Source organism: Xiphophorus hellerii, chromosome 24, assembly GCF_003331165.1.
Source record: "Xiphophorus hellerii strain 12219 chromosome 24, Xiphophorus_hellerii-4.1, whole genome shotgun sequence".
Lineage (NCBI taxonomy): Eukaryota > Metazoa > Chordata > Actinopteri > Cyprinodontiformes > Poeciliidae > Xiphophorus > Xiphophorus hellerii.
In genome coordinates, this window is record NC_045695.1 from 4,559,945 (window position 1) to 4,582,804 (window position 22,860).

At 43.7% G+C, this 22,860-nt stretch overlaps 3 protein-coding genes across 3 annotated transcripts; all 3 read right to left on the bottom strand.

Annotated features, from left to right (window-relative positions):
• Window positions 1-484: 484 nt before the first annotated feature.
• On the bottom strand, window positions 485-7,817 carry LOC116716090 (transmembrane protein 182-like). Its single transcript, XM_032556876.1, has 5 exons — window positions 7,507-7,817; window positions 6,163-6,259; window positions 5,952-6,065; window positions 5,749-5,886; window positions 485-3,937 (listed from the first exon to the last, which is right to left on the bottom strand). Exons 1-5 carry the CDS (start codon window positions 7,672-7,674, stop codon window positions 3,672-3,674), a joined length of 783 nt encoding a protein of 260 aa, XP_032412767.1. The 5' UTR covers window positions 7,675-7,817; the 3' UTR covers window positions 485-3,671.
• A 68-nt stretch (window positions 7,818-7,885) lies between these two features.
• LOC116716089 (actin-related protein 3) lies at window positions 7,886-11,316 on the bottom strand. Its single transcript, XM_032556875.1, has 12 exons — window positions 11,121-11,316; window positions 10,409-10,464; window positions 10,197-10,321; window positions 10,016-10,126; window positions 9,834-9,929; window positions 9,487-9,594; window positions 9,269-9,412; window positions 9,008-9,181; window positions 8,838-8,930; window positions 8,624-8,749; window positions 8,473-8,556; window positions 7,886-8,398 (listed from the first exon to the last, which is right to left on the bottom strand). The coding sequence occupies exons 1-12, from the start codon at window positions 11,162-11,164 to the stop codon at window positions 8,303-8,305; spliced, it is 1,257 nt and encodes a 418-aa protein (XP_032412766.1). The 5' UTR covers window positions 11,165-11,316; the 3' UTR covers window positions 7,886-8,302.
• A 1,848-nt stretch (window positions 11,317-13,164) lies between these two features.
• On the bottom strand, window positions 13,165-21,991 carry LOC116716091 (ly6/PLAUR domain-containing protein 1-like). The gene is made up of 3 exons (XM_032556878.1): window positions 21,724-21,991; window positions 18,353-18,484; window positions 13,165-16,018 (listed from the first exon to the last, which is right to left on the bottom strand). The coding sequence occupies exons 1-3, from the start codon at window positions 21,770-21,772 to the stop codon at window positions 15,795-15,797; spliced, it is 405 nt and encodes a 134-aa protein (XP_032412769.1). The 5' UTR covers window positions 21,773-21,991; the 3' UTR covers window positions 13,165-15,794.
• Between the last annotated feature and the right edge of the window lie 869 nt (window positions 21,992-22,860).

Genomic DNA, 22,860 nt, shown 5'->3' on the forward strand with positions numbered 1-22,860 from the left:
AAATTTGTAATTGATTACATTTCAAATACAATTCTAAACAGATGGGTTTTTAGTTGAGATTTAAAAGAAGTCAGTGTTTCAGCTGTTTTACAGTTTTCTGGAAGTTTGTTCCAAATTTGTGGTGCATGGAAGCTGAAAGCTGCTTCTCCTCGTTTGGTTCTGGTTCTGGGGATGCAGAGCAGAACCAGAACCGGAAGACCTGAGAGGTCTGGAAGGTTGATACAATAAATGCAGATCTTTAATGTATTGTGGTGCTAAGCCGTTCAGTGATTTATAAACTAGCAACAGTATTTTAAAATTTATTCTTTGAGCTACATGGAGCCAGTGGAGGGACTTCAAAACTGGTGTTATGTGCTCTATCTTCCTGGTTTTAGTGAGAATGCCAGCAGCAGCATTCTGGATCAGCTGCAGCTGTTTGATTGATTTGTTGGACAGACCTGTGAAGACGATGTTGCAATAATCAATACGACTGAAGATGAACGCATGGATGAGTTTCTCTAGATCTTGCTGAGACATTAGTCCTTTAATTCTGGAAATGTTCTTCAGGTGATAGAAGGCCGACTTTGTAACTACCATTAGAAGTTAGAATGGTAACTTCTAAGTAGCTGGAACATGCTACTTATGTTCCAGGCATAAGTAGCATCAACATCTGATGAAACCCAACTAACTTGGTCGATTTGCTCCAAACCAACAGATGAAAACTCGCCAAATTCTTTAATGAGACCAAACAGAAGTTCCTAGAAATGAAGCCTCATGTTCCATTGGCCTAAAGCGAACCCAAAAAAAAAAAAAAATGATGGTGGTGAAAGTGTGATGGTCAGGGCTTGCTTTGCTGCTTCAGGACCAGATAGCTTGTCTTACTCTGCCATAAAATCCCAAAGGAGACTTTCAGGATTTCCCTGTCGGATATGAAGATGTTTCTTCTGATGGGAGCAAATGTTTTTCCAGGAACTGGACGCAAACGTCAAACTGAGAGGTGACTGTAGTTTTGAACCAGTTCTTAGTATCAATTGAAGCTAATTTAGACGTCCCGTCGTCTTTTGAAGCGGGACGCTCGTGTCCTCACGATGTCCTGTTGTAATTGCGACAGACGGCTCCATCTCCGGAGGACAAAAGCGCAGAGTGACGGGATGTGAGGAGCAGATAGCGGAGCAGAGATTGTGTTGCATGCCCGGTTGACAGCTACAGCAGCGCCTGGCATTCTGCTCTGTGATCAAATAATGAATCTGCCACGTTCTCAAACGTCGATTTGACTCCATCTCCTGGTGTTCATTAGAAGGTAGGGACTTTTGCGGTGACTGAGGCGTTTACGAGCGGCGAGCCAGCGTGACATGCTCAGGTGTAATTATGCTCACCAAGTTCGCAGCGGAGATTAGGAAGCAAAGGGACGGATAAGAACAGGAGCGTCAGACATGAAGGAATATTGAAATACTCACTGATGCGAAGTGTCTTTTGTCACTTTATCATTTCAGGGTCTCACTTCTGTTTGCCTTTTCCAATTATAAAGGTGTGACTGCTACATCCCCCAGCCCCCTTCTCCTCATATCATGTTAAACACGCTGAACTTCAGGAATACAGAAGAATTTTTCTTTCTGTTCTTCAGGAACTGAAATAATTATCACTTAGAGATGTAGAAGCCTTTGCAGGCCTAATCTGATGTGAGCGGTGCAACTTTGCATTTCGCAGTAATATTGATGGACATCATTGGGATGTGGGGACCAAACTGAACCAACACTGCCCTCTCCTGGCTGGCCACCGGCTTGCACACCTCTGAAGTGGCCCTGCAGTCAGAAAATGGATTATGACAGTCTAATTTATTGTAATATCCATCTCTGTGACCCGGAGTTTCAACCTGACGTGGAGATGACAGGCAGCCGCGGTCACAGTCAATCTACTCAGCCCCTGAAAACCGTTCGGCGGCGACGCCAACCAAGGACTCCTCGCCACGTTTTTGTCAAAACCGATTCATCAGGGATAATACAAGCAGAGCGAGAGAGCTGGAGGACTAATCACGATGGGATGTGGTAAATAAATTAGAAAAATAATCCATAGTCACCAACACTCAATGAAGACTTCCACTTCTGTGTTTGACCGTTTGATTTTTACCTGAATCCTGTCGGATGGCTGGAGGGGAACCGGCTTCTCGAGCCGAGTCGGATCAGTTTAATGTGACTTTATTGGATCAAAATGGGAACAGAACAAAATGAAACTATTTCTGTGGGCTCTCGAGCAGATTAGTGGAGAACCAAGCAGAAGAAGCTCATCAACTAGCAGGCTGGGTTGAAGGTGGACAGACTGTTTATGGTTCCTTTGTTCAGGAATCAGACTAGTTTAAGGGAAATATCAACATTGCTGTTTGAACTCGCTTCAAAAATTAAAGTTATTACAGGAAATGTCTTGCAATAATTTCCTGTTTAGTTTTGTTGCTCTGTCATCCTCAGTGTTATATTAACTTCCTGTTCTACTGCGACCTCCATTTCAGACGTTCTCCGTTTTGGTATTTTGAGTCATTCTGGTGTTGGGGTAATGATAGGATAGTTTTATGGTTCCCTTAGTCCTGCTTAACAACTTCCTTTAATTTATTTCCATATTATGAACAGAGGAAGATATGCTTCGAGAGAACAACCGATTATCCAGGTAGAAGCTTTACCAAGTCGTAACACAAATAAGTAAAGAGAATAAGAACAAAATCATTTGACAATTCCAAGAAAGGTTTCCATAGAAACTGCCAGGAGTGATAGCTTGGTAGAAAACAGCCACTTCGCCACTGGAGGCGAAGCTCCAGACAGTCTGGAGTTTTGAATATCGAGAAAAGTTTGCTTGCTGGACTGCTGAAATTTTGGATCTGATTTATGTTTGAATGTGACATATGCAACGTGCCAGCTTGACCGAGAAGGAAGCTACGGGAAACACGTGCGCTGTAAACAACCATCCACCACGGCGAAAACTTCTGCCAACTTTCTGGTTGAAAAGGACTGAACGACTTCCTTCACTTCATCCGCTGGGTAGTTTAGACTCGCCGTTTAAACTACAGGTCTAGAGCGGCGCAGAAGTTCACAAGTCAGTTTGCTGGTTGGCCAGGAGGAAGATCTACCGAAGGAATCCAGGTCAATGGGAGAAAGCCTAGACTGACTACTGAAGGGAGATGAGAATCAAGAGGAAGTGCGTAGGAAGGCAAAGACTAACTATAGATCAGACGTTCAGCTGCTTTGTTCCACTGGACGTCAACAGCAAATCATAAATCAGGTTAAAGATTCAGTTCGGCAAACTGAAGCTGATATTACATTTTGACTAGAATTGCTAGTTTGTGAGAAAAAGAACTTAACTCCAAGTATATGTACATAGATTGATATGATTGTAACAAAATATGCAAGTAACAACTTCAACAGGTGTAAAGTAGAAGGCTTCTCTTTGAGCTTCCAGGCATTTAGCTGAATAATTTCGAAGAACAGGAGCGTTTTTCTAGAATTATTCTCTAAAAAATAAAGAAACAATTTGTACAATATAAAGTAAACCTAAAGTGTCTATATCTTTTAATTTATGTCTCTCTCTTTTTTGGTTTAAGATGATTAAAAAAATGTTATTACTGAATACCTGTAGCATAAATTGTTCTTAATTTATGCTACAATTTCATTTTTGTCCCAGAGAGTTTGTTGAACAGGACACGCTCATCACAGCTCGGTTTCTGACGGGCCGGGGATCGTTTGGTCCGAGCGGACCCCCTGAACGCCGCGCCCCACCAGGATGAAGAGGAGTCCGGCCAGCAGGCAGAGGAAGCCGGCGGCGGGCGCCAGGAGGAAGGACGGGCCCTGCTGGACACTGAGCTGGTAGGACGGGCAGCCGGAGACGCTGCGCTGATGGGCGGCGAACTGCTCCAAGGTGTCCAGCACCTGGACCCACACCAGGTACATCGCCATGACGACCAGCAGGCACACGCCTCAGAGACAAATGAAGACGACAACAACAATCGTCAATAATGCCTTTTAACCCCCCCCCCGCCTCAACTTCATAAGAACCAAACAAAACCGAGACAATAGCAAAGCGAAGCGTCACGACGTGACAGCGCCTTTTGTGTTTCGCAGCCGACAGAAGTCAGACAACATCGTCGTTTCAGGAAGCTCCGCGTGTTCACAACCAACCCCCCCGTTCGCAGCCGTCCCTCAGTTCAACCCCGTCTCGTGTCGCGCCTGTCGCGTTTTGTCACCGCGTCGCTTACGAGGCTTTTGTCCTCGCCGCGTCGGGGCTGGAAACCCGCAGCTGTTCCCAAGGCTCAGCGGGTAATGTTTTCCTCTCCGTCTCAAGAAGAAACAAGCCAGTTTGTACTATTATTAGTTGGAATCGTCATGTTCAAAGCTGGTTTGTTTTTCTATTAAATGACAAAAAGAATTGTTTGTGCGCAGACTGACATGAACTTGTTATATATATATTTTTTGCTGATCTTTGGCAGATGACGGAGTGGGAAGTCGTCCTTGAAGCGTTTTCACCGGATGCTTCGGGGTTTTTTTTATACAAAGCCTGCCTTCAAGCTCACTCCTTTAACTTATTTTATCGTCCTCTCCAGCAAATGTTGGGCCCAAAATATAATTGCCGTCTGTCATTTACTTCCAGATTTGCAGATGATTCAACTGGAGGCGTTTCTGAAGCCCGTCTGCGACTTCAGCCGTTCACTCAAAGCTAACACCGGACACAAAACGTTTTACGGGATCACATGCTTCTGTTATCGCTCGATTATTTTAGGAGACCAGCGGAATGGAAGCATTTCATCCAACAGCACGGAATCTAAAAATACATATGGGGATATTTTGCTGTAATTTTTCTCTTGGTTTGCTTGTTAGACGAAGAAACTGGAATTTTATCCTTTAAGAACAAAAGAAAAACATATTTAATTCTAAAGAAACTTGCAATTAAATAATTTTTATAGGGCGTCACTTTTATAAAAGCCCGTCACATTAGGAATATCCTGTAGAAAGTTAATTTTACTAAAACGCGTCTTTGAATCTTAAGCAAGATATTTAATACGCTCATATATCGGGGCGGTACTTTGGTTTTCTAATTCAGCTTTGTACTCTTTTTAAACTCAAGATAGAAATCAAAGCTAGTGCTTGGAATATTTTTTACTCAGTTTGAGCTTTTTTGATTCTATTGAAGCAAACATTAGGCCTTAAACACATTAGTTTGGATCTTGAACAAGATACATTACTTTTGGATTATCAGCACAGACATTGGAGCTGTTGGTGAAACCTCTACTACATGCCATAGAAACACAAAGCATTTAAGTTAAGCCCCATCCTAAAGCTACATGTGTAGTTTATATTTGCAGATCATTACTCTAAAGCTCGAGCTTAAAGCCTTTGTCGCAGATACGTTGGTTTTCCAAAAGCCTCCCTACCAACGCACCTCGAACTTGTTCAGTTTTGTCTGGAAAAATGTATTTAGGGGAAGCTAAGTGTGCCAAACATCTTCAAAGTTAGCAAAGAAGCTAAAATGCTAAACAAAAAAAAAACAAGCTCAGCTTACCCACTACTGGGTAAGAGTAATGATTTATCAAAAAATAATAAGTCTTCACATATTTTTGAAGAACTTTCAAAGTTTTCTTTTAAACTCTATATGAATTAAAGGCAACTACTGGTTCTGTTTTCCAACAAACATTCCATGAATGCACGCTTTAGTGATTTATGTAAGAATATCTCTATTTTGAAATACAGAACGTTTTTGACGATGTATCAGGTAGACTCTGCTGATTGTTACCTCCACAGATCTGAAGAGCCCCCCCAGCGCTATAGAGGCTACGATTGGTCAGAGGAGCAGCACATAGCACCAGGAGTCCACCAATGACGACAGCCGTCACGCCCGAGACGAGGAAGATGCTCCAGAAGGTTCTAAAGACTGAACAAAACACGGATTCAGTGGGGGATTGTCAGAGTGGGTGCGCTCTGTGTGAGTGTACCAACCGATGGCGGAGGCGGGTTGGTACGGCTCTGAGGGGAAGCCGGTCCAGTCCGGGTGGGGTGCAGGAAACGGGAAGAGGAAGGCAGGCTGGCAGGTCTTTGACTCAGGCCGACCCGCTGAGGAAGGAGAAAAGCAGCTTTAAACTGATATGATGGCATATGATGCTTTAAAAAAATAAAATAAAATCTACTAAAGCATAGCGGGGGTTCTCACTGATCCAGAAGTCCAGGATGGAGAAATCAGAGGAGGCAGCAGTGAAAACGCAGCGCCAGAACAGACCCTGGTGGAACATCGTCACCCCGTCCTCAGGCTGACAGAGACAGAAACTTCAGCAGATGAACACTGGCTCCTGCTGCAAACGGAATCACTTCACTGTGGGACAATCCTGCCCAACAGGAGCCGTTTAGTAGTTTTCTGTTTCCCAGAAAACTCTGTAGGAAACGTCTATGCCCAACCAATAAGACCGGGAAGTCTCATATGGAGTCATGGTGTGACCAGACGCCATATTTGATGAGTAAACTGTCAAAACCAGGACAAATATACAGATTCTCTCCAGTTTCAGTTAAATAATAAAAACGGTTTCAGATGAAGACTTCACTCTACATCCGATAAATTAAAATAGACGTCTGGATGAGTATAGCTTATCAGATTAAAATACCTTTCGGAAATAACCTTTAGGCAAGAAATAAACCCATTTCAGTTTTTAAAAATAGCTTTCTATTGGTCCCATGTAATATTCTAACTTTAAATGAGTTTTGAGAAGCTGTAATTTGAAAAATCATAACTCAATGAAATAAAGGCTTTCACACATCTGAATAAAAGTATATAATAACTTGACTTTTTAATATTCTAATTTAGTGAATGGGTCTGAATATACCGTGGTATTGGTATGACGGCCCATATTACTCACGTCCGGCGGGGCTTTGAGGACCTGCGACTTCAAAGGCCTCCGCAAGGCCCTGTTGACCACCATGAATAGGTGAAATACTTGATATCTCCTCTAAAAACTCTATTTTAATTTCCCAAACACCAAATATGCACTAATAATGAGTGGAAATCGCCTTAGCATTAGCACATAAGCTAACAGCTAGAATCTGAGGGCTCAGCCAATCAGCGCCAAGGAAACTAAATGGCGCTACGTCTTTCCGCTTCCTAACCTACTGAATCATAAATACGTGAATATTCCTCAATTATTCCTCAAATAATTGGGAGTCCCGTTCCACTGTGATTTTTTAAATAGCTGTTTTAAGGCTTGTGAATTTTTTAACATTTCTTCCTGACCTCAAGAGAACCAGCCTGAAGAACTGGTGGGACATATCAATCAGTTGGTTCTTTACGGCTCTCATCAAGGATGTCTTTCCACTATTATGTTGCCACACCTGTAGGTTATAGTTTATTATGTTTATCCTCTCAAATGGACCTCGATTCCAATTATTTGCCATTTATTCCAAGAACACAGCAGTGATTCTTTGATGGGCTGCCGGTGTTCAGGGTTTACGTTGTTGTAGTTTACGTACCTTTGGCCGTATTGGCTCAGTAGTGTTTTCACAGTTTTACCTTTAAGGTGTTCCTCTTCCTGTCGTCCTCCTCTCGGGTCCGGCCGCAGGACTCGGCGGCCAGCAGCCAGTACTCCGTCCCGCAGCAGAGCAGCGTGAACAGCGCTCCGGACGCTCCGGAGAACAAGGCCAGGAAGAGGAGCACCTTCATCCTGTCTGCAGCAGACATGGCGCCCTCTGCTGGTGTCTCTATCAGCTCCGTACCTTCAAGTCTTTCAGTTTGTTTCGCTTCACTGTGAATCAGGAGTTTAACGCCCAGGCATGGCGTCGTCCTACAGGACTAGAGCAGTTAACTGGTTCCTGCGGACCAGCCGCGGCAGGAAGAGGTCCGGTTACACTCCAGGAATAGAAGAGCAGGAATAGACAGACACAGTCACAGCTAGAAACACCTGCTTAGCATTTATTACATTTATAAATCCAGATTTTGTACAGAACCAGGCTGTCCAGAATGACAGACAGAGGCAATAGAAACAGTCGCTCATTTATTCATCAGGCTGCTTCCTCCTCTACCTGCTGATCAATGCTAACAAACACGATGGGCACTGCTGAGTATCAGATTACCTTTCAACCAGACAAATAAAAACAAGCTTCAGGTGTTTTTGCAAAGTGTTCCCATGACAACCCAGAGAAGCTATGGCCCGTTCACAGAGAGGGGGATTAATGGCCACCCTGTGAAGAGAAATAAAACATTTAACCAGAACTTCTGGTTCCTGTGATGTTCAGGGAGTCTGTTTGGTCCGTCTCGCTGTGTTCCAATTCGTCACTGTGTCGTACAAACACTTCTGGTCCATCTTGAACTAGGACATGACCCCAAACACGGGATTGTGGCGGCAGATGCTTGGCCCGATCTCCTCATAGTCCTTCTTGGTGTGGCACACCTGGTAGAACTCGGGCTGCAGAGACAGACCTCAGGTTAGCTCTGCTGACAGTTAAATGCCAACAATGTGGAGAGGAGGGGGATACTCACGGTGGACGCCAGCATGGACCCTCCGAACCACACGGCGTACCTCTGCATGTGGTGGGTGACGACCTGGACGTCGATGGGCTTCGGCTGTGACCCAAACAGACCCGTGTCATTAAAACGTACATAGTTAGGGAATGAAACGCTGACGGCTTACCTTCAGCTTGCCGCCGCTGAGCTCCTCACTGATCTTCAGCCGGGCGTCCACCGTTCTCTTCAGGTCCCTCTGCAGGCGCCGGCCAAAGTCCCGGAACATGGTGGAACCTCCGGACAGAACCACGTTCTGCAGGACAAACAACGCATGAAACAACACTGTCTGTTTGGGTCTAGTGGCATCTATGGTTGTCTACTAGGGTCTGAATTGTCTCTACCTTGTAGAGAGGACGTCGAACGTCGATGGGGCAGTTCTGGATGACCTCGTCCACCACCTCCGAGATGGGCTGAGTGAAGTCTGGGTTAGCGAACTGGATCAGAGAGAGAACTCTGTTAAAACACATCGTTTTGGATCAGAGAGCTCCATCCGGACACGTTCTGAAGGCACCTCTGGGTGGAAGAAGATCTCTGGCCCCAGGAAACGCTCGTAGCCCACATCAATGGTAAACTCCTTCTTGGTGATGGCGTTGACGCCCGTGTACTGCTTGATCCACTTGGAGCCGTCCGTGTCGTACTTGCTGAACTCTTTGACCAGGTCCGGGCAGACGTAGCTGAACCGCTCCTATTGGGAGAACAGGTCAGACGTTTTCACATCTCTCTTGCTGTGCTGCCCTCTGGTGGCTGAGCAGATGAACAGCAAGGTACGGACCTTAACAGCTTTGGCCGTCTCCAGCGACTGCTCCGGAGGAATGCCCACCTCCCTCTCCCTCAGCAGCTGCTGGGTGAAGTAGGTGATGTCTCGACCGGCGATGGGGATGTGCTTGATGCAGCTGCCAATCACGTAGCCTTCAGCCTGGGGGGAGGCGACAGCAATGTGGTTGCGGCATACAGGAAGGAGGCAGCAGAAAGAGAGGAAGTGACACCTACCACCGGGATGACGTGCGTCACGCCGTCTCCACTGTCGATCACAGTTCCCGTCAGCGTCCGCTCGCCAACCTGCCGGGACGTCCAGGAGGCGGCCAGTGCCAAGACAGCCTGCACCAAGGGGTTGAACAATAACGGGTTACTAACTAAACACATTAGGGTAAACAACCAATACCATGGTTATTAACCAACACAAGGTTACCAACTAACACACTGGTGTTATTAATACACACAGAGAAATAAATCACTCTCTAATAGAGGAACCGAGAGTCAGAGCTTCCTGGAGGAACTTCCTCTTCCTCTCTGAGAACCAGATCTAAAGTCAGACGGGTCTGAGGTGTTGGTCGTACCTGGACGGCGATGTAAAGACCCGGGACGTTGAAGGATTCGAACATGATCTCGGCCGTGTACTCCCTGTTCTCAGGAGTGTTTAGCGGCGGCTCTGTCTGCACACAGAACCAGAATCAGAATCCATCATTAACACGAACGTTCCCGCTCCGTCCTCCAGTCACCTCCGTCCTCCGGTCCGTACCAGCAGGAAGTAGTGGTCCTCCGGCTCCGCCCGCAGGTACTTGAAGATGACCTGCTCCATGAAGCGCTCCATCAGGTCCCAGTCCTCCACAATGCCGTGACGGATGGGCCACTGCGAGAGAAAGGGGCGTCAACACCACAGCAGACCCCTGACCCTGACTGCTGCTTCAGCGTCGCCTCACCTTTGTTGCGTATGAAGGCTTGTCGATGGCTTCGTCTCCGATGTAGAAGTCCAGATCGTCGACGCCCTTCATCATCCTGCGCTGCGCCTGGTCTCCCACCTTAGCAGACTCTTTGATCGCAATACCTGCAGCAGAAACCAGCAGACTGTCAGCAGGATGACATCATCATCATCGCCATCAGAGCAGAGAGATGCAGCTTCCTGGGTTCTCACATGACGGGATGATGAACTGTGGCTCCGTGTTCCCTGCATATCCAAGCTTTGTGTACCTGGAGAAGATCCAAACAACAGAACTTTTAATAAGAGTTCAAGTTTGGTTGCTTGGAAAAATGCTCAATGGATCTGTTCGCTACAGGACAACTCAAAAATAGATTTGGATTAGAAAATATCAGAAAATAAAGTGAGATAAATAAGACTAAATGTTTACAAACATAATGAATAAGTTAATTTTAAAACACTAATTAAAGATAAATGAAATTGCCATATATGTAAAAAATTCCGATTGTAAAGTTAATTTTAATTTATTTTTTAAAAAGGTATAACATAAATTTGTAGGGTGTAATTATGCGTACTTTATAATAATAATGATGATGATGATAAAGTGTGCTGCAGCCTGGAGGTCAGCCCGCTCTGGGTGTGATCAGCCCAGGTAGGAACTGCTGTCTGAGGGGTGGACTCTCCAGGAAGTGGCTTTAGCTCCAGCAGCTAGCAGCGGCTAATCACCGCTTCCAGCCCCTCAAACGGACCGAACCGAGCCGCTGGACGGTTCGAGCCGCTTCAGGGGGTTCACCAGCTCCATGCAGGCCGGCTGGATGGAGCTTACCGGGGGAGAGGGACGCGGCGGAGTCCCGGACAGCGGCTTCCAGGGCGTTAGCTGGAAGTTTGACAGGGGCTTCAATTGAAGCAAGCGGGCAGCCTCACTCACCCGGTGCCGCAGTCGACAACACAAGCCGGGAGCCGACCTGCCATGGTTCCGCTCCGCTTCACGACCCAAACGCGAAGATACCGACCCCCAAAGAGAGGCTAGGAGTGGCTGGAGAGGCGAGTTTCCACCGCAGCAGCCTGAATGAAGAGCCGCCGAGTCGGAAACACTTCCGGATTCCGTGGCAGCAGCTTCTAATGCAGAGTCAGCAGCTCCATGGCGGAAACAGCGCCCTCAGCAGGACCGAGCTGGCACTGCAACCAGCATGTTAAGGCTTTAGGATAGCTACAGTATTTCAAATACATGATTTTGGAACATTTGATAACGCGTAAAATATATTCACAAGAATTCAACAAATAGCCAGTTTATTCAAACTTTTTCATGTGTGCCTTTCTCAGTCAAACCATGCAGGACATATCTAACATCGAAGGTGGAAAAGTCTGAAAATAGCTTACTACTGTGTAAATCTAAAGTCTCAAAAACCCTAACGTTTTTAAAGGAATCAGTAGAATATTGAGAATAAAAATATTAATGCAATACAGGGGGGTTAAAGTGTTTCTTTCAGTGTTTATGTATAAATAAAGATAGTATCTGTAAACTTACATGTCGACATTTGTCATTATTTTTGTTGCAATGATGTGGGATCATTTTCCCAGCTAATATTCCTGTTAATATCCCAGATTACAGGCTTAAGTGAAGGGATTTTAATGCTGGCTCCTGTTTGCACCAGCAGGCGGCAGTAATGCACCAGCTGAAGAAGTGAATAAACAGTGGACCTTTGGTACCGTCAGTGTTTTTTTTAATTTTTATTAAAGTCTACATGTAACCATTGTTTTTATTGCATATTAAAAGTATTGAAGGCTGGAATAAATTGAATAAAACACTTCAGTTCCACCAAGATTTAGTTTTCATCATTAAACGTCAACTCACCCTGTCTCTCGAGACTCCACATCAAAACATCTCCATCTTCGATCAGCTAACTCACTTTTGAAGGAAACTGGCTCATATTTAGGGCTGTCTGGATAAGGAGGGGTAAAAAGAAATGAGTAGGTGAATGTTTTTGAACCTCTGCATGTTGTCCACCAGAGGGCAGCAGAGCTCCCGTCCTGTCTAAAACGAGGAACCCCAAGAGTTTGAATCAATTAATCTACTAAACAAACCAAATGAGAATGGATCTAAAAACATTTACTGAAATACAAAAAACAACATTATGAATAGCAGGTTTTTGTAGTTTTTCACAGAGTTTTTGCAGGTCAGGTGCTTGTTAATGATCCCTCCTTGGAGCTACTTTGACTAGGCCGGTGTTGGAGCTGCTTTAACTAGAACGACGTTTCCCTCCATTTACCAAAGTAAGGTTAGTGTTTGAGCCCCTAAATCCAGCCTGGTGCCTAATCCAGCTAAATGAGTTTCTAATTCCTACAGGGCTGGCCTTGTAGCGGGGGCCGGCGGCGGCGGCCCCATCGATTCACAGGAAGTGAGGGCGCTTCCTCCAGCAGGACGATGCAGGGGTAATTGACTCCCTGGAGGTTTTTGATCCTCGCCCACACACAAACAAATAATTCGGCCCTCTTTCCGCCGAAGCCGGGCCTGCTGGGTATACAGAGGTCCCTCATCAGCTGAAGTATGACCGCTGTCAGGGCCCGGCTCGGCGGCCATTAGAGCCAGGCAGAGGAGGGTCTTATTATTTTTAATAATCTGCTGTTTTTGCTGCTTCTTAGCCCCTGGAGAGCTGCAGTCGGCACTTTCCCGCTGTGATCATCAGCCGCCCTTCGTGTTCAGGCCTAATGATGCTCAGTCACCCAGTCGGCAGGACGCCCTCCACACAGCCGGCCGCTAACTACCGCCTGCATTATTTAGCTGCAGCTAAACCATCATGCTGTTCACGCTGCTCCAAGTTCTTCAATGGGTTGGAAAACGAAACATGTTAATCCAGTAGGAGGTTGTGTTGTGTGTCCATCATCAGGGCTGTAATTACATGTAGAGGTCAATCATCGAGCCTGAACCAGAACACCAGGAGACATGCTGGGGAAACAAAGTGACTTCAAACTCAAATTCAAAAATACTTTATTGACCCTGAAAAGATATTAAATGTTGTTGTGACTCATTAAAGAGTTAGTGAAGACGGTGATGGCTGTTGGGAGGAAAGATCTCCTGTAGCAGTCTGTGCTACAGTGAGTCTGAAGAAGCCTCCGACTGAAGACAGTCTGTTTTCTCAAGACGGTCTCATGAAGAGAATGGTCAGGGTTGTCCGTAGTTATTTTTTGATTTTATGAAGAATCCTACTTTGGATCATTTCCAGAGGTTCCACAGCCGTCCCCAAAACAGAACCAGTCTTCTGTATCAGGTTGGTGAGCCTTTTTAGGTCACTGGCTCTGATTCTGCATGACGCTCTCAACAATAGACTTATAGAAGATCTACATAGATTCTACAGGTTACCTGTGGGAAGGTGTTTCCAATGTGGAAATGACAGGAATCAGAGCTGGTGAAGCCAGACAGACCAGGAAGGAAGAAACGGCGATGGACAGATTAAACGTCTTGGTTCCCAACAGTTTGGTTGTTCTGTTTCTGTCGGTCTGTGTTTTCGTTTTACATTTCAGTAGGGCTGCACAATTTATGAAAAACAATAAATATACCAACAGAATATTGGTACCCTGTTCACTGGAACTCCAGGACCCTGTTTCAGTGAGCACACCATTTTAAGCTGTACCAGGCTGTGGGACAGCGAGAGAGAGCAAGACTTTCAGGAGATAAAATGGAAGATACTGGAAAGTTTCTCATTTTGGACCTTTTTAACCTCCATCTATTATGAAACGTCTGGAATTGGTTTTACTTTTTCTAGTGTCAGAGTAAAGGTCTACAGGAGACCGCTGTCCTCTGATGCGTTAATGCCAGGATAAGACTATAAGGCCGGTGAATGGAATGGTACGAATTTCATCAATGTCAGAACATTGAACACAACAATCATTGGTGTTGAAGTTGTTACTGATTGAGACCGCTACAGCTGGACTGCACTGGATCCATCGTCTATTTATATTCTACTTGATGGGTTGATGTCTGTTAGATTCCATCTAATTCAACGTTCTACTTTCTTATGAATCCAAAGTTTTAGTCATACATTTCCTTTTTGTGTGTGTCGGAACCATGTTAGCTGTAAACAGAAACGTCATCAGCCATCTTGGAATTGCTTCAAGTACCCAAAGCTCAAATATTGTGAATTAGGCTGATCGCACAAGAAGCTACTTTCTTCATTAACAACATTCAAATATTAAGCTTGTCTCAAATGTTACAGAGGATGATGAACACAACAAATATGTTGAAAAAGAATCAGCGTGAAGAAATGCCAGGACGTTCTGCCGATTTGCCACAAACACAATATAAGAGCAGATTTTTCTGCAACGTTTATTGAAACCACATATCAGCAGAATACAGCGTTACTCTTCACAGAAGACTCGTCAGAAGACGCCATGGACGTCCCGCCTCTACTATAGCTAAAGCACTGTAAAAACAGACTGTTGAGTCAGCCTCAAATAAATGAATAAATAAACAACATCTGACACTTTATTGTCCACGGCGCGTTGAGCACAAACACATTCAGACCCTGCAGAGTGAGGCGGAAATGGAAGGCGTTGGGGGAAATAATGACAAAGATTGAAAGTGCTTATTTTTTTTAAAATGGGTTCCTCTTGAATTTGACACTTTTTTTCTTTTTTTTTTACAGAGTAAGGAGTCCAGAGAACACGCAGGTTTAATTTGAAGCTGTGAGGCGTATTTGTTGTTTTTCACTCGTAATGCTGCGCCGTCGTTGAAATAATAATCATAATAATTCATGTCTTATACATCTAAATGCCCCGCAAAATTTTTATATATTTTTTTTATTTGAAAGAATTAGCTCGATTATGTGTCGGTAGATTAGTAGGCAGCAACTTAAACAGATGCATTTTAGTTCCTTTATACTTCCTGCAATGAAAGAAGGATAAAATACCGCCTGGCAGTGTGTAAATATATGTATATATATGTAAATATAAGTAAAGTGTAATTCTGAGAAATAACAATGACTATATCAATACAAAGTTAATTCCACAGGCCATTTCAAACCTTAAGAGCATTTAAAAAAGCCTGAAATGATCCAAAGATCTGCCGATTGCACTCCAATTCACGAAAAGCGACACGGGCGACTGGGGACTGGGAACCAGAATCCAAACCCGTTCACCTGTCAGCCCCTGGGACCCACCTGGAACAGAACGTCAGCGTTCAGGTTTGAAAACAATCACAAGCTAACTTCGTTCCACCCTGGACGGACAAATAACAGATCCAGGTATATAAAACAAGCCCGTATCACCACCCTGCCACCGCCGTGCTTTTCTTTTTACCTCCTGAAGCAGAAACGCCGACTGGGGTTTTAGGAATCAAAGCTTTTAGCCGCTTTTTCTTTAGGCATCCGACTCAAAAGCTGGTAACACTAACATGATTGTGGATCCAGCAGGCCCCCAGCATCACCCTGTCACTACCGTGCTTCACAGGAGCTGATCCAATGATTTCTATGCTTAATAATTAACACAAAATGATCGAGGGGATACATTAGGCTCCTTTTTTTCTTTTTTTTGCTCTCGTGAGCAACAAACCAGAAAAAGAGCTACGTCCACCCTGCGTGGCTCTACACGACAGTCCGAGGTCCGACTACGTCAGGTGGAGCAGCAGGGGCGGCGTGAGGAAGAGCAGGGCCCGCCCGCTGGCGGCGGCGGCCGACGGCACGGGCCGCTTCTTCTTGACGCCGTTGCAGAGCGGCGTGCTGCAGCAGCTGATGCACACCGAGTTGAGCCGGCCGGTGCAGAACTGCTGGTAGCCGGAGGAGGTGATGAGGCAGGCCGACGACGACGCGCACGACTTCCTGTAGTGGGTTCCTGCGGGAGGAAGACGACTTTACTGCCTCCGGTTCCCCCAACAACAGGAACATTTCCTCCAATGTAATCAGATTACTCAGAGCGAACAGGTAGCTATGCTTTGTTGTGGCGCGCCGCAGCAGTTTATTGCTCTGTTTGACTTATGGAGACATCGATCCTCCGGCTGATCTTATTAACTGATTTTTATCTGTGGGCTCTATATTTCTGCTTAAAGAAAAACAGCAGACAGCCCGGCCGTTATCAGGCCCAGCTCCTCCGTATTAGCACCATCTGTTATGTTGCAGCAGGCGGGCTGCGTTAGCTGCACCAACAGCATGGAGAGATGAAGAGTTTCCTTCCTCCACGGCAATAATTGTCAACTTAGTTTTGCAATAAATAAACAGAATGACCAGCTAAGTTGCCCTGTAGACAACACGGTCTAAACAAAGCCCAACTTATGATTTAATCACATCTGATCTTTTTTTTTTTACTTAGTCTAGTTTTTTAGACATGAAAGTCTTGGAGAGACGATTGTTTTAGGGAGTTTTACGTCTGTAAGGAAAATTATTTCTTGACACCGAAATGAAATATTTACCCAAACATTTTTATCATATACTTCTATTATCTGAAGTACATTTATTTGGATTTGCTTTTAAATAAAAACATGACTTGTAGTCTCACTCGTTATGTTTTAACAGCTCATCTTTTCAAACGGTTAAAATAGTTAAATGTGGCCAAAAGCTAAAAGTTCATGTTGATGTACAGCAGCGAATCATCTGCAAAGAAATGTACAGATTCCCATAAACCCCTTTTAGCAGAGGCATCAGGACTTGTTGTTTACACCTAATGCTAATGCTAATTTATCAAATTAGCCCTATATGTGGTCCTCGCAAAAGAATAACAAAGCTAAGGTAATGAGAAAACTATTTCCAGTGCTATACCTTTAATCATTGAGACAACTCAACCAGCTTTTGTTTCAGAAATGCAACAATCAGACTGATAGAAATTAGCCTCTTTTATGCTTTGCTACATTTAGACAGTTATAACTACTTTAAAAGCCCATCAGAGCATTAAATTGTGAGGTTTCAACATTTGTTCGAACTAACGTTTGACATTTAACACCAGCAGGGAAAAGCTCAGTTTTCAATCTCTAAATTTTCTAACTAGAGCTGACCTCAACATTCTCATTTAAGATAAATTCGAACACTAAAACATAGCACAGCCTTCCACAGCTTTGTGCTAACTTAGAGTTTTGTAAATGTATAATAATGGCTTGGGAAGTTGGTGGTTCCCAAGCAGCTCTGTAAGTATCCGATAAAGCTAATTACGTTTGAAGGCAACTATTTACACATGCTATTGAACAACATCTAATTTTTAGTATGTTCCTTTAGCGTTTCAACAAATTCAGCTGGTTTCATAATGCTAAGTCAACATTTGGCTGAATTAGCTTAAGTTTGCTAAGCTAGTTAGGCTAACAGAGTCCATAATGTAAGACTCTCTCCATGTTTTTTTGTTTTTGTTTTTGTTTTTGAGCTAAAAGTCACTCAGCATTTGAATTACAGTGTTAAATGCCTCGTTATTCATTTTCTTTGGTTTGATTTTTAGCTTTGAACCACTGGAAGCTAATGCTAGCCTATTCCATTTGATAAAATGGTTGATTTTCTGATGTTTTATGACAGCCTTTTGAAGCACAGAGAAAGACATCACAGCGAGAAATGATACATGTATTTATCCAGTCGAAAGATTGAACTGACTGGTATTTGTTGCCTGCTGTAAAGCTGCGAGGACACACGTCAGCTTTCTTTGAAGCTCCGCGGAGGAGAGAAATAACAGATAACAATGTCGGTTCCAGCGAAAATCACAGGAGATTGCGTTGACCTCCTGGAGGGGCCAGGTAAGTCAGACATGAGGAATGTATCTGAGACGGGAAGAAAGGAGAGAGGGGACGGCTGGCTTCTTTAGGGAAATCATTTCTGTCTTTTCATGTTACCTTTTTAAAAAAAAAAAAAAAAAAAGTCAAAGGTGCGAATGCGACGCAGACGTAACGAGATGTTTGTCTTTGTTTGGTTTCGCAGAATCAAAAAAAAAACAAAAAAACAACATAAATGTCATCACAGCAGAAAATGTCTCCCTGGTTCTCAGGCTCCAGAGGAAACCGAGTTTGGAGGTCGTGTAAGTTTCTACGCTGACTCATGTTCCTCCATGATCAGCCGGAACAAGCTAGCAGCTCTAATTGGACACTTTGCCATTTACATCCTCAGCTCTGAATAGAAGAAAACACAAATTAAATCTCCAGGAAGGAGGCAGCTATTAGAACGCTAGCTATGTTCTTTACGTTAGCAAGCGGCGGCGTACCGTCAGGTTTGACCAGCACTTCCTTCTGGCACATGTCCTGGACGTTGACCGTGCAGTTAACGATGAACTCGGGCGTGGAGCAGTCGTAGTTGACACCCTCGCACTGGTAGCACTGGATCTGGAGGCCGTCGCCTGTCACACACAAACGGGAAGCGGACCTGAATTCGGGAAGAGGCGCTGAATCCGCCTTCATGCTAACGTTAGCTTTACCAGCTCTGAGTAACGTAGCTAACAGGTTCAAAATGTCAAATTTAGCATAAAAACTCCTAGAATAAAGCAAGAAGAATGAACAACATTGAAATATGCAATTCAATGCATCTTTTTATATAAGTTCTAGCCAATAACTTCAATAAATGCAGACAGCCAAATAGTTTGATGATGTAGCGTTGACTTCTGCTTCTCCAGCTAAAACGTGTCATTGTCTCTTTTGTTTTTTTGTCCACTTTTAAATCTTAAATGTGCCTTTTAAATTAAATAGAACAAGAATTGTTTGTTCCATTCAAGATTATTATTTGTATTTATTTTATTGTTTGGGGTTGAAATCTGCTCATAATTTCATGTTTTGACGTTTCCAAGCCAAAGGCGTTTGTAGATTTTTATATGCCAACCAAATTTGTAAATTAATATTTATTGGACGGAAGAAGAAAAAAAAAAAAAGGTTTTCTCACAAACTTATGATGACTAAGCAGAAAAATAGACTTTACTCGCTAAATCTGCTTTTCAGGAGGATTGTAGTGACGGTGCAAAAACAAATTCATACAATAAGCATTTTTAACTGTCACAACAATCCTTCTGTTATTTTTTTCGCATTATGGAAAAAAAAATAGCAGCAGATACATAAACGCCTCGCTCCTTCCTCCTTATTTTGTTTTCTTTTTTAAACGTTATATTTTCAGACTCGGTTTCTGCACAATGAGCATAAAAAAAACCCCAAACAGATTCTGAATCTGACTCTTAAGGGATTCAATTGTTAGAAAATTCATTAAAAATATGTTTTTGTGTCGGGGGGGAGCGAATGGCATTTGTTTAAAAAAATGAAGAAAAGCTTTAAAATATAATGTTTCTATGGCAATATTTAGAAGATTTTTGGTGTTGAAGGAAAAGAGCAGGGTGTTTCTCATAGATAATAATAAATTTATATAGATATGACTTTAAAACAAACGTTTAGTTGGCGTAAAATGAAATGTGTGATCAGTATTTATGAGAAATCCAATAAAAAGAAGAATTTATGTTATATATATATACTTTCATATATATATAAAAGTTGCAAAGGGAGTTTTAAAACTATTTGGGGTTTTTTTCCCCCCTGGTCAGTGAAGGCACCATGTCAGCTAATTCATAATGTGTTATAATTAGCTGCATAATTAATCTGTTTAGGATTTCAAACCCTGCAGCAGCTTCAACAAAAGGAACAAAAAGGATTCTTCATCAAACGTAAAATGTGACAAACGACTCACCATCATTCCGCTATACAGCAACAGAGGCTTCTACAGTGCCGCTGCAATACAGACTGCTACAGGAGATCCGTCAGCCTCGACACGACAGCATTTTCATTTCCCTTTGGGATTAATAATCTGCAATATTGATTATTTAATCTCACTAACAGAAACTCGAACGCATCTCGTCTGCTTTTTTTTTTGCTCCTTCATCACATCAATAAGCTCCAGGTCATCACGTCATTCAGCAGGAAGAAACTAAAAATGGCCGCCATGGCCTTTGGGAGAAATGACACTGATCTGAAACACGAGGCAGAAAATATGAGAACGGTCCTCATATTTCTCTCATTAGAAACCAAAATGGGTTCAATACGGACAACCTGACCTTCCTCTCCATCAGACTGTCTTAGAAAAACAGAGGCTTCAGTCAGAGGCTTCTTCAAATTCGCTACAACACAGACTGCTACAGGAGATCCTTCCTGCCCATTAAACAATTCCCCTTTGGGGTCAACGCAGAATTGTTTTGAATTGCATGAGAATATTTCTAATAAAATTCTAAACATACAAATGAAATCATTCAGGATTCCACTTTAACTCCAGATTTTCCCCCCTCAAATGTTTAAAATTAACCATAAATCAAATTTTGTCCATCTATACAGATAAATGAATATATATATATAGTGTTATGGTGGCAATTACAGGTCTGGATTTAAATATTATCAGATTAGTTTGAAAGAAGTTTTCAACAACAACAACAACAAAAATCAGTAACCGGAATCGACTGAAAGAAAAATCTGCATCATTTCCTTCCACAGTGGATATAATTCCACTCATTTTACAGCTTAATTTTCATCTGTTTCAGATCAAAAGGAGTCCCCCCCCCCCACACCTCCTCTTTTTCTTAGTTTTTAGTTGGAGTTCTGCACAGAGCCCAGGTTTCTACCAACACATCTACTTTTTAAGCTGCAGCTGGTTTTATTTTCCAGCCTGCGCTTGGAAACGAATTCACACCTGGAGCCTCAGCGGCGGCTGCGGCTCTGTGGAAACGCGTTTGATAATAAAAAAAAAGAAAAAAAAAAAAAAGAAGAAGAAGGAGCATTCACAGAACAAAACGGATCGAGTAATATAAAATAAAATAAACCATCATCTGTGGCTTCTGCTCTCTTCTTTTTACTCCACCAGGTGAGCTTTTCTTATCGCCCCTGGAAACCTCCCCGTGGGGTCGGCTCTGCACACCGAACCTGCAGAAAGGGCAAGGCGGCTGCAGGAGGAAACCTGGCGCCTCGGGAAAAAAACAACAAAAATATTTCAGCCGCAATCTAGAAAAAAAAATAAAAATAAACTCAACAACTCTGGAGATGAAATCCCGCCGCAGACGGAGTCAATGTCACGTTAAGCTCAGCTGACGGGTTCAGTTGGCGCTGCTTGATCACAGCAGCCGGGAGCCAGAAGACATTAGTGGAAACTCGGCAGGAGCTGAAATCCAGCTCAATTCACCCACAACCGTCCGCTAAGAAGGAACCGCTAAAAAGAAGAAGAAAAAAAAATTAAAAATCTTAAATCTGCGCAAATGTGGAGAAATGCGTCAATTCAGTGGGGGGGGGAAAAAGAACACTTTTGCAACTTTTCCAGAGACAAGTCGAGCATTTGAATCCAAGCAACAAAAAAAGAAAATCATTTCTCAGAATCAGCAGAGAATGGATTAGTGCGCACGATCTTGCGCTCAAAACGCACTTTTTCTTCTTCTTTGTTGCATTTTTTCCACTAAAGTGCATTTAACGCTTAAAATCAAACGGTTTCCCCAACATTTCAGATGCAGCTTGTTGTGTGTGTGTGTGTGTGTGTGTGTGTGTGGGGGGGTGTGAGTGTGGGTGGGTGTGTGTGTGTGTGGGAGAGAGAGAGCGTTTCTTCTCCTGTTGCGTCCAGTTGACCCACCTGCGTCCAGGAAGAGTCCCAGTAAAGTGGCAAAAACGAGCAGCCGCATCCTCTGCCTGCAGCCGGGAGGGGAACCATGAGAGCGGGAGGGAATCAGCGGCAGGAGCAGGGGTCGGTCCGCCGGCTCATCCTCACCTCCTCTGGGGCGGATGGAGGGATGATGGAGGGATGAGGTGGGGGAGGGAGAGACGGAGCTCCGCGCAGGTTGTTGCGCTCAGAGCGACTGGAGAGGAAGAAGCTGGAGCGCAGCAGCATCCAGCGCACCACGTGACCACGTTCCTCTCTCTCCCTTCACACAAAGATCACATTATCCTAATTGTTATAAATCTGTTTTATTATTATTTTTTTTTTACTAAAGTATCAGCTTTTTTTAATCTGGAGGGTCGATTCTGTCGTGATTAATTTTCTCAATGTTGCCGGACCAAAAAAAAAAAAAAAAAAAAAAAAAAAGTCTTGAAAGTTTTAATTTGAAGTTATTTGGTGTCACATTTCTATCCAGACGGTTAGCGGGATTCTATTGAGAGTTTATGAGCAGTCAGTGTCTTACCTGCAGTATGACTGGAGCGCAGACAGATGTTGAGACCGGATCTTGAGGTTTCCGACTTTTTCAGTCGATTGTGCCACCAGGTTACAACTCACCAGTTCCAGCTTTAAAAAAACCCCAATATGGCCGATGAATCGCACCATTATTCAGAACGTCTATGAGAACTTCCTGTATGAAACATAACAGAACCAGATTGGCTACCTTACAGTCCTTGACTGTTTAGTTTATGAAAGAGAAATTGCACATCAGCGCGCAGGCAAAGTGCAAAAATGTCTCCTTTATTTACAGGAAGTGCAGCAGACAGATGTTCTGTTGTCACACAAACATTCGACCTTCCGTTTCTCAAACAGGGAATCGGTTTGCAGTCAGAATCCTTCAACTTTCCAAGTGGGAATTTTCAGCTTCCTGAGGCGTTCCCGTCACTTTTCTGGACTTTAAAACTCCGAAACGCCGCCTTCGAGCGCGTCGTTGTTTAACCGGGAAGTTGGTGGCATCCCTGGCGACAACAAAGCTAGCATGTTTAGCATCAAAAGTTTGCGGTCTGGTAGGCAAAAGAAGAAAAACTCCTGATCATGATCAGTCATGATCAGACT

Bases quoted from the DNA above. Each gene is read 5' to 3' on its own strand.
- LOC116716090 (XM_032556876.1), bottom strand. From the start codon at position 7,674: ATGTCTGCTGCAGACAGGATGAAGGTGCTCCTCTTCCTGGCCTTGTTC. The intron at 6,066-6,162 runs GTGAGAACCCCC...CTCCTTCCTCAG, and splicing joins CATCCTGGACTTCTGGATCA to CGGGTCGGCCTGAGTCAAAG. The intron at 3,938-5,748 runs GTAACAATCAGC...TTTGTCTCTGAG, and splicing joins GGCTCTTCAGATCTGTGGAG to GCGTGTGCCTGCTGGTCGTC.
- LOC116716089 (XM_032556875.1), bottom strand. From the start codon at position 11,164: ATGGCAGGTCGGCTCCCGGCTTGTGTTGTCGACTGCGGCACCGG. The intron at 9,930-10,015 runs GTACGGACCGGA...TTCTGTGTGCAG, and splicing joins AGGACCACTACTTCCTGCTG to ACAGAGCCGCCGCTAAACAC. The intron at 8,399-8,472 runs GTGAGTATCCCC...CTGTCTCTGCAG, and splicing joins GGTCCATGCTGGCGTCCACC to CCCGAGTTCTACCAGGTGTG.
- LOC116716091 (XM_032556878.1), bottom strand. From the start codon at position 21,772: ATGCGGCTGCTCGTTTTTGCCACTTTACTGGGACTCTTCCTGGACGCA. The intron at 18,485-21,723 runs GTGGGTCAACTG...TGTGTGTGACAG, and splicing joins GGGACTCTTCCTGGACGCAG to GCGACGGCCTCCAGATCCAG. The intron at 16,019-18,352 runs GTACGCCGCCGC...TTCCTCCCGCAG, and splicing joins AGTGCTGGTCAAACCTGACG to GAACCCACTACAGGAAGTCG.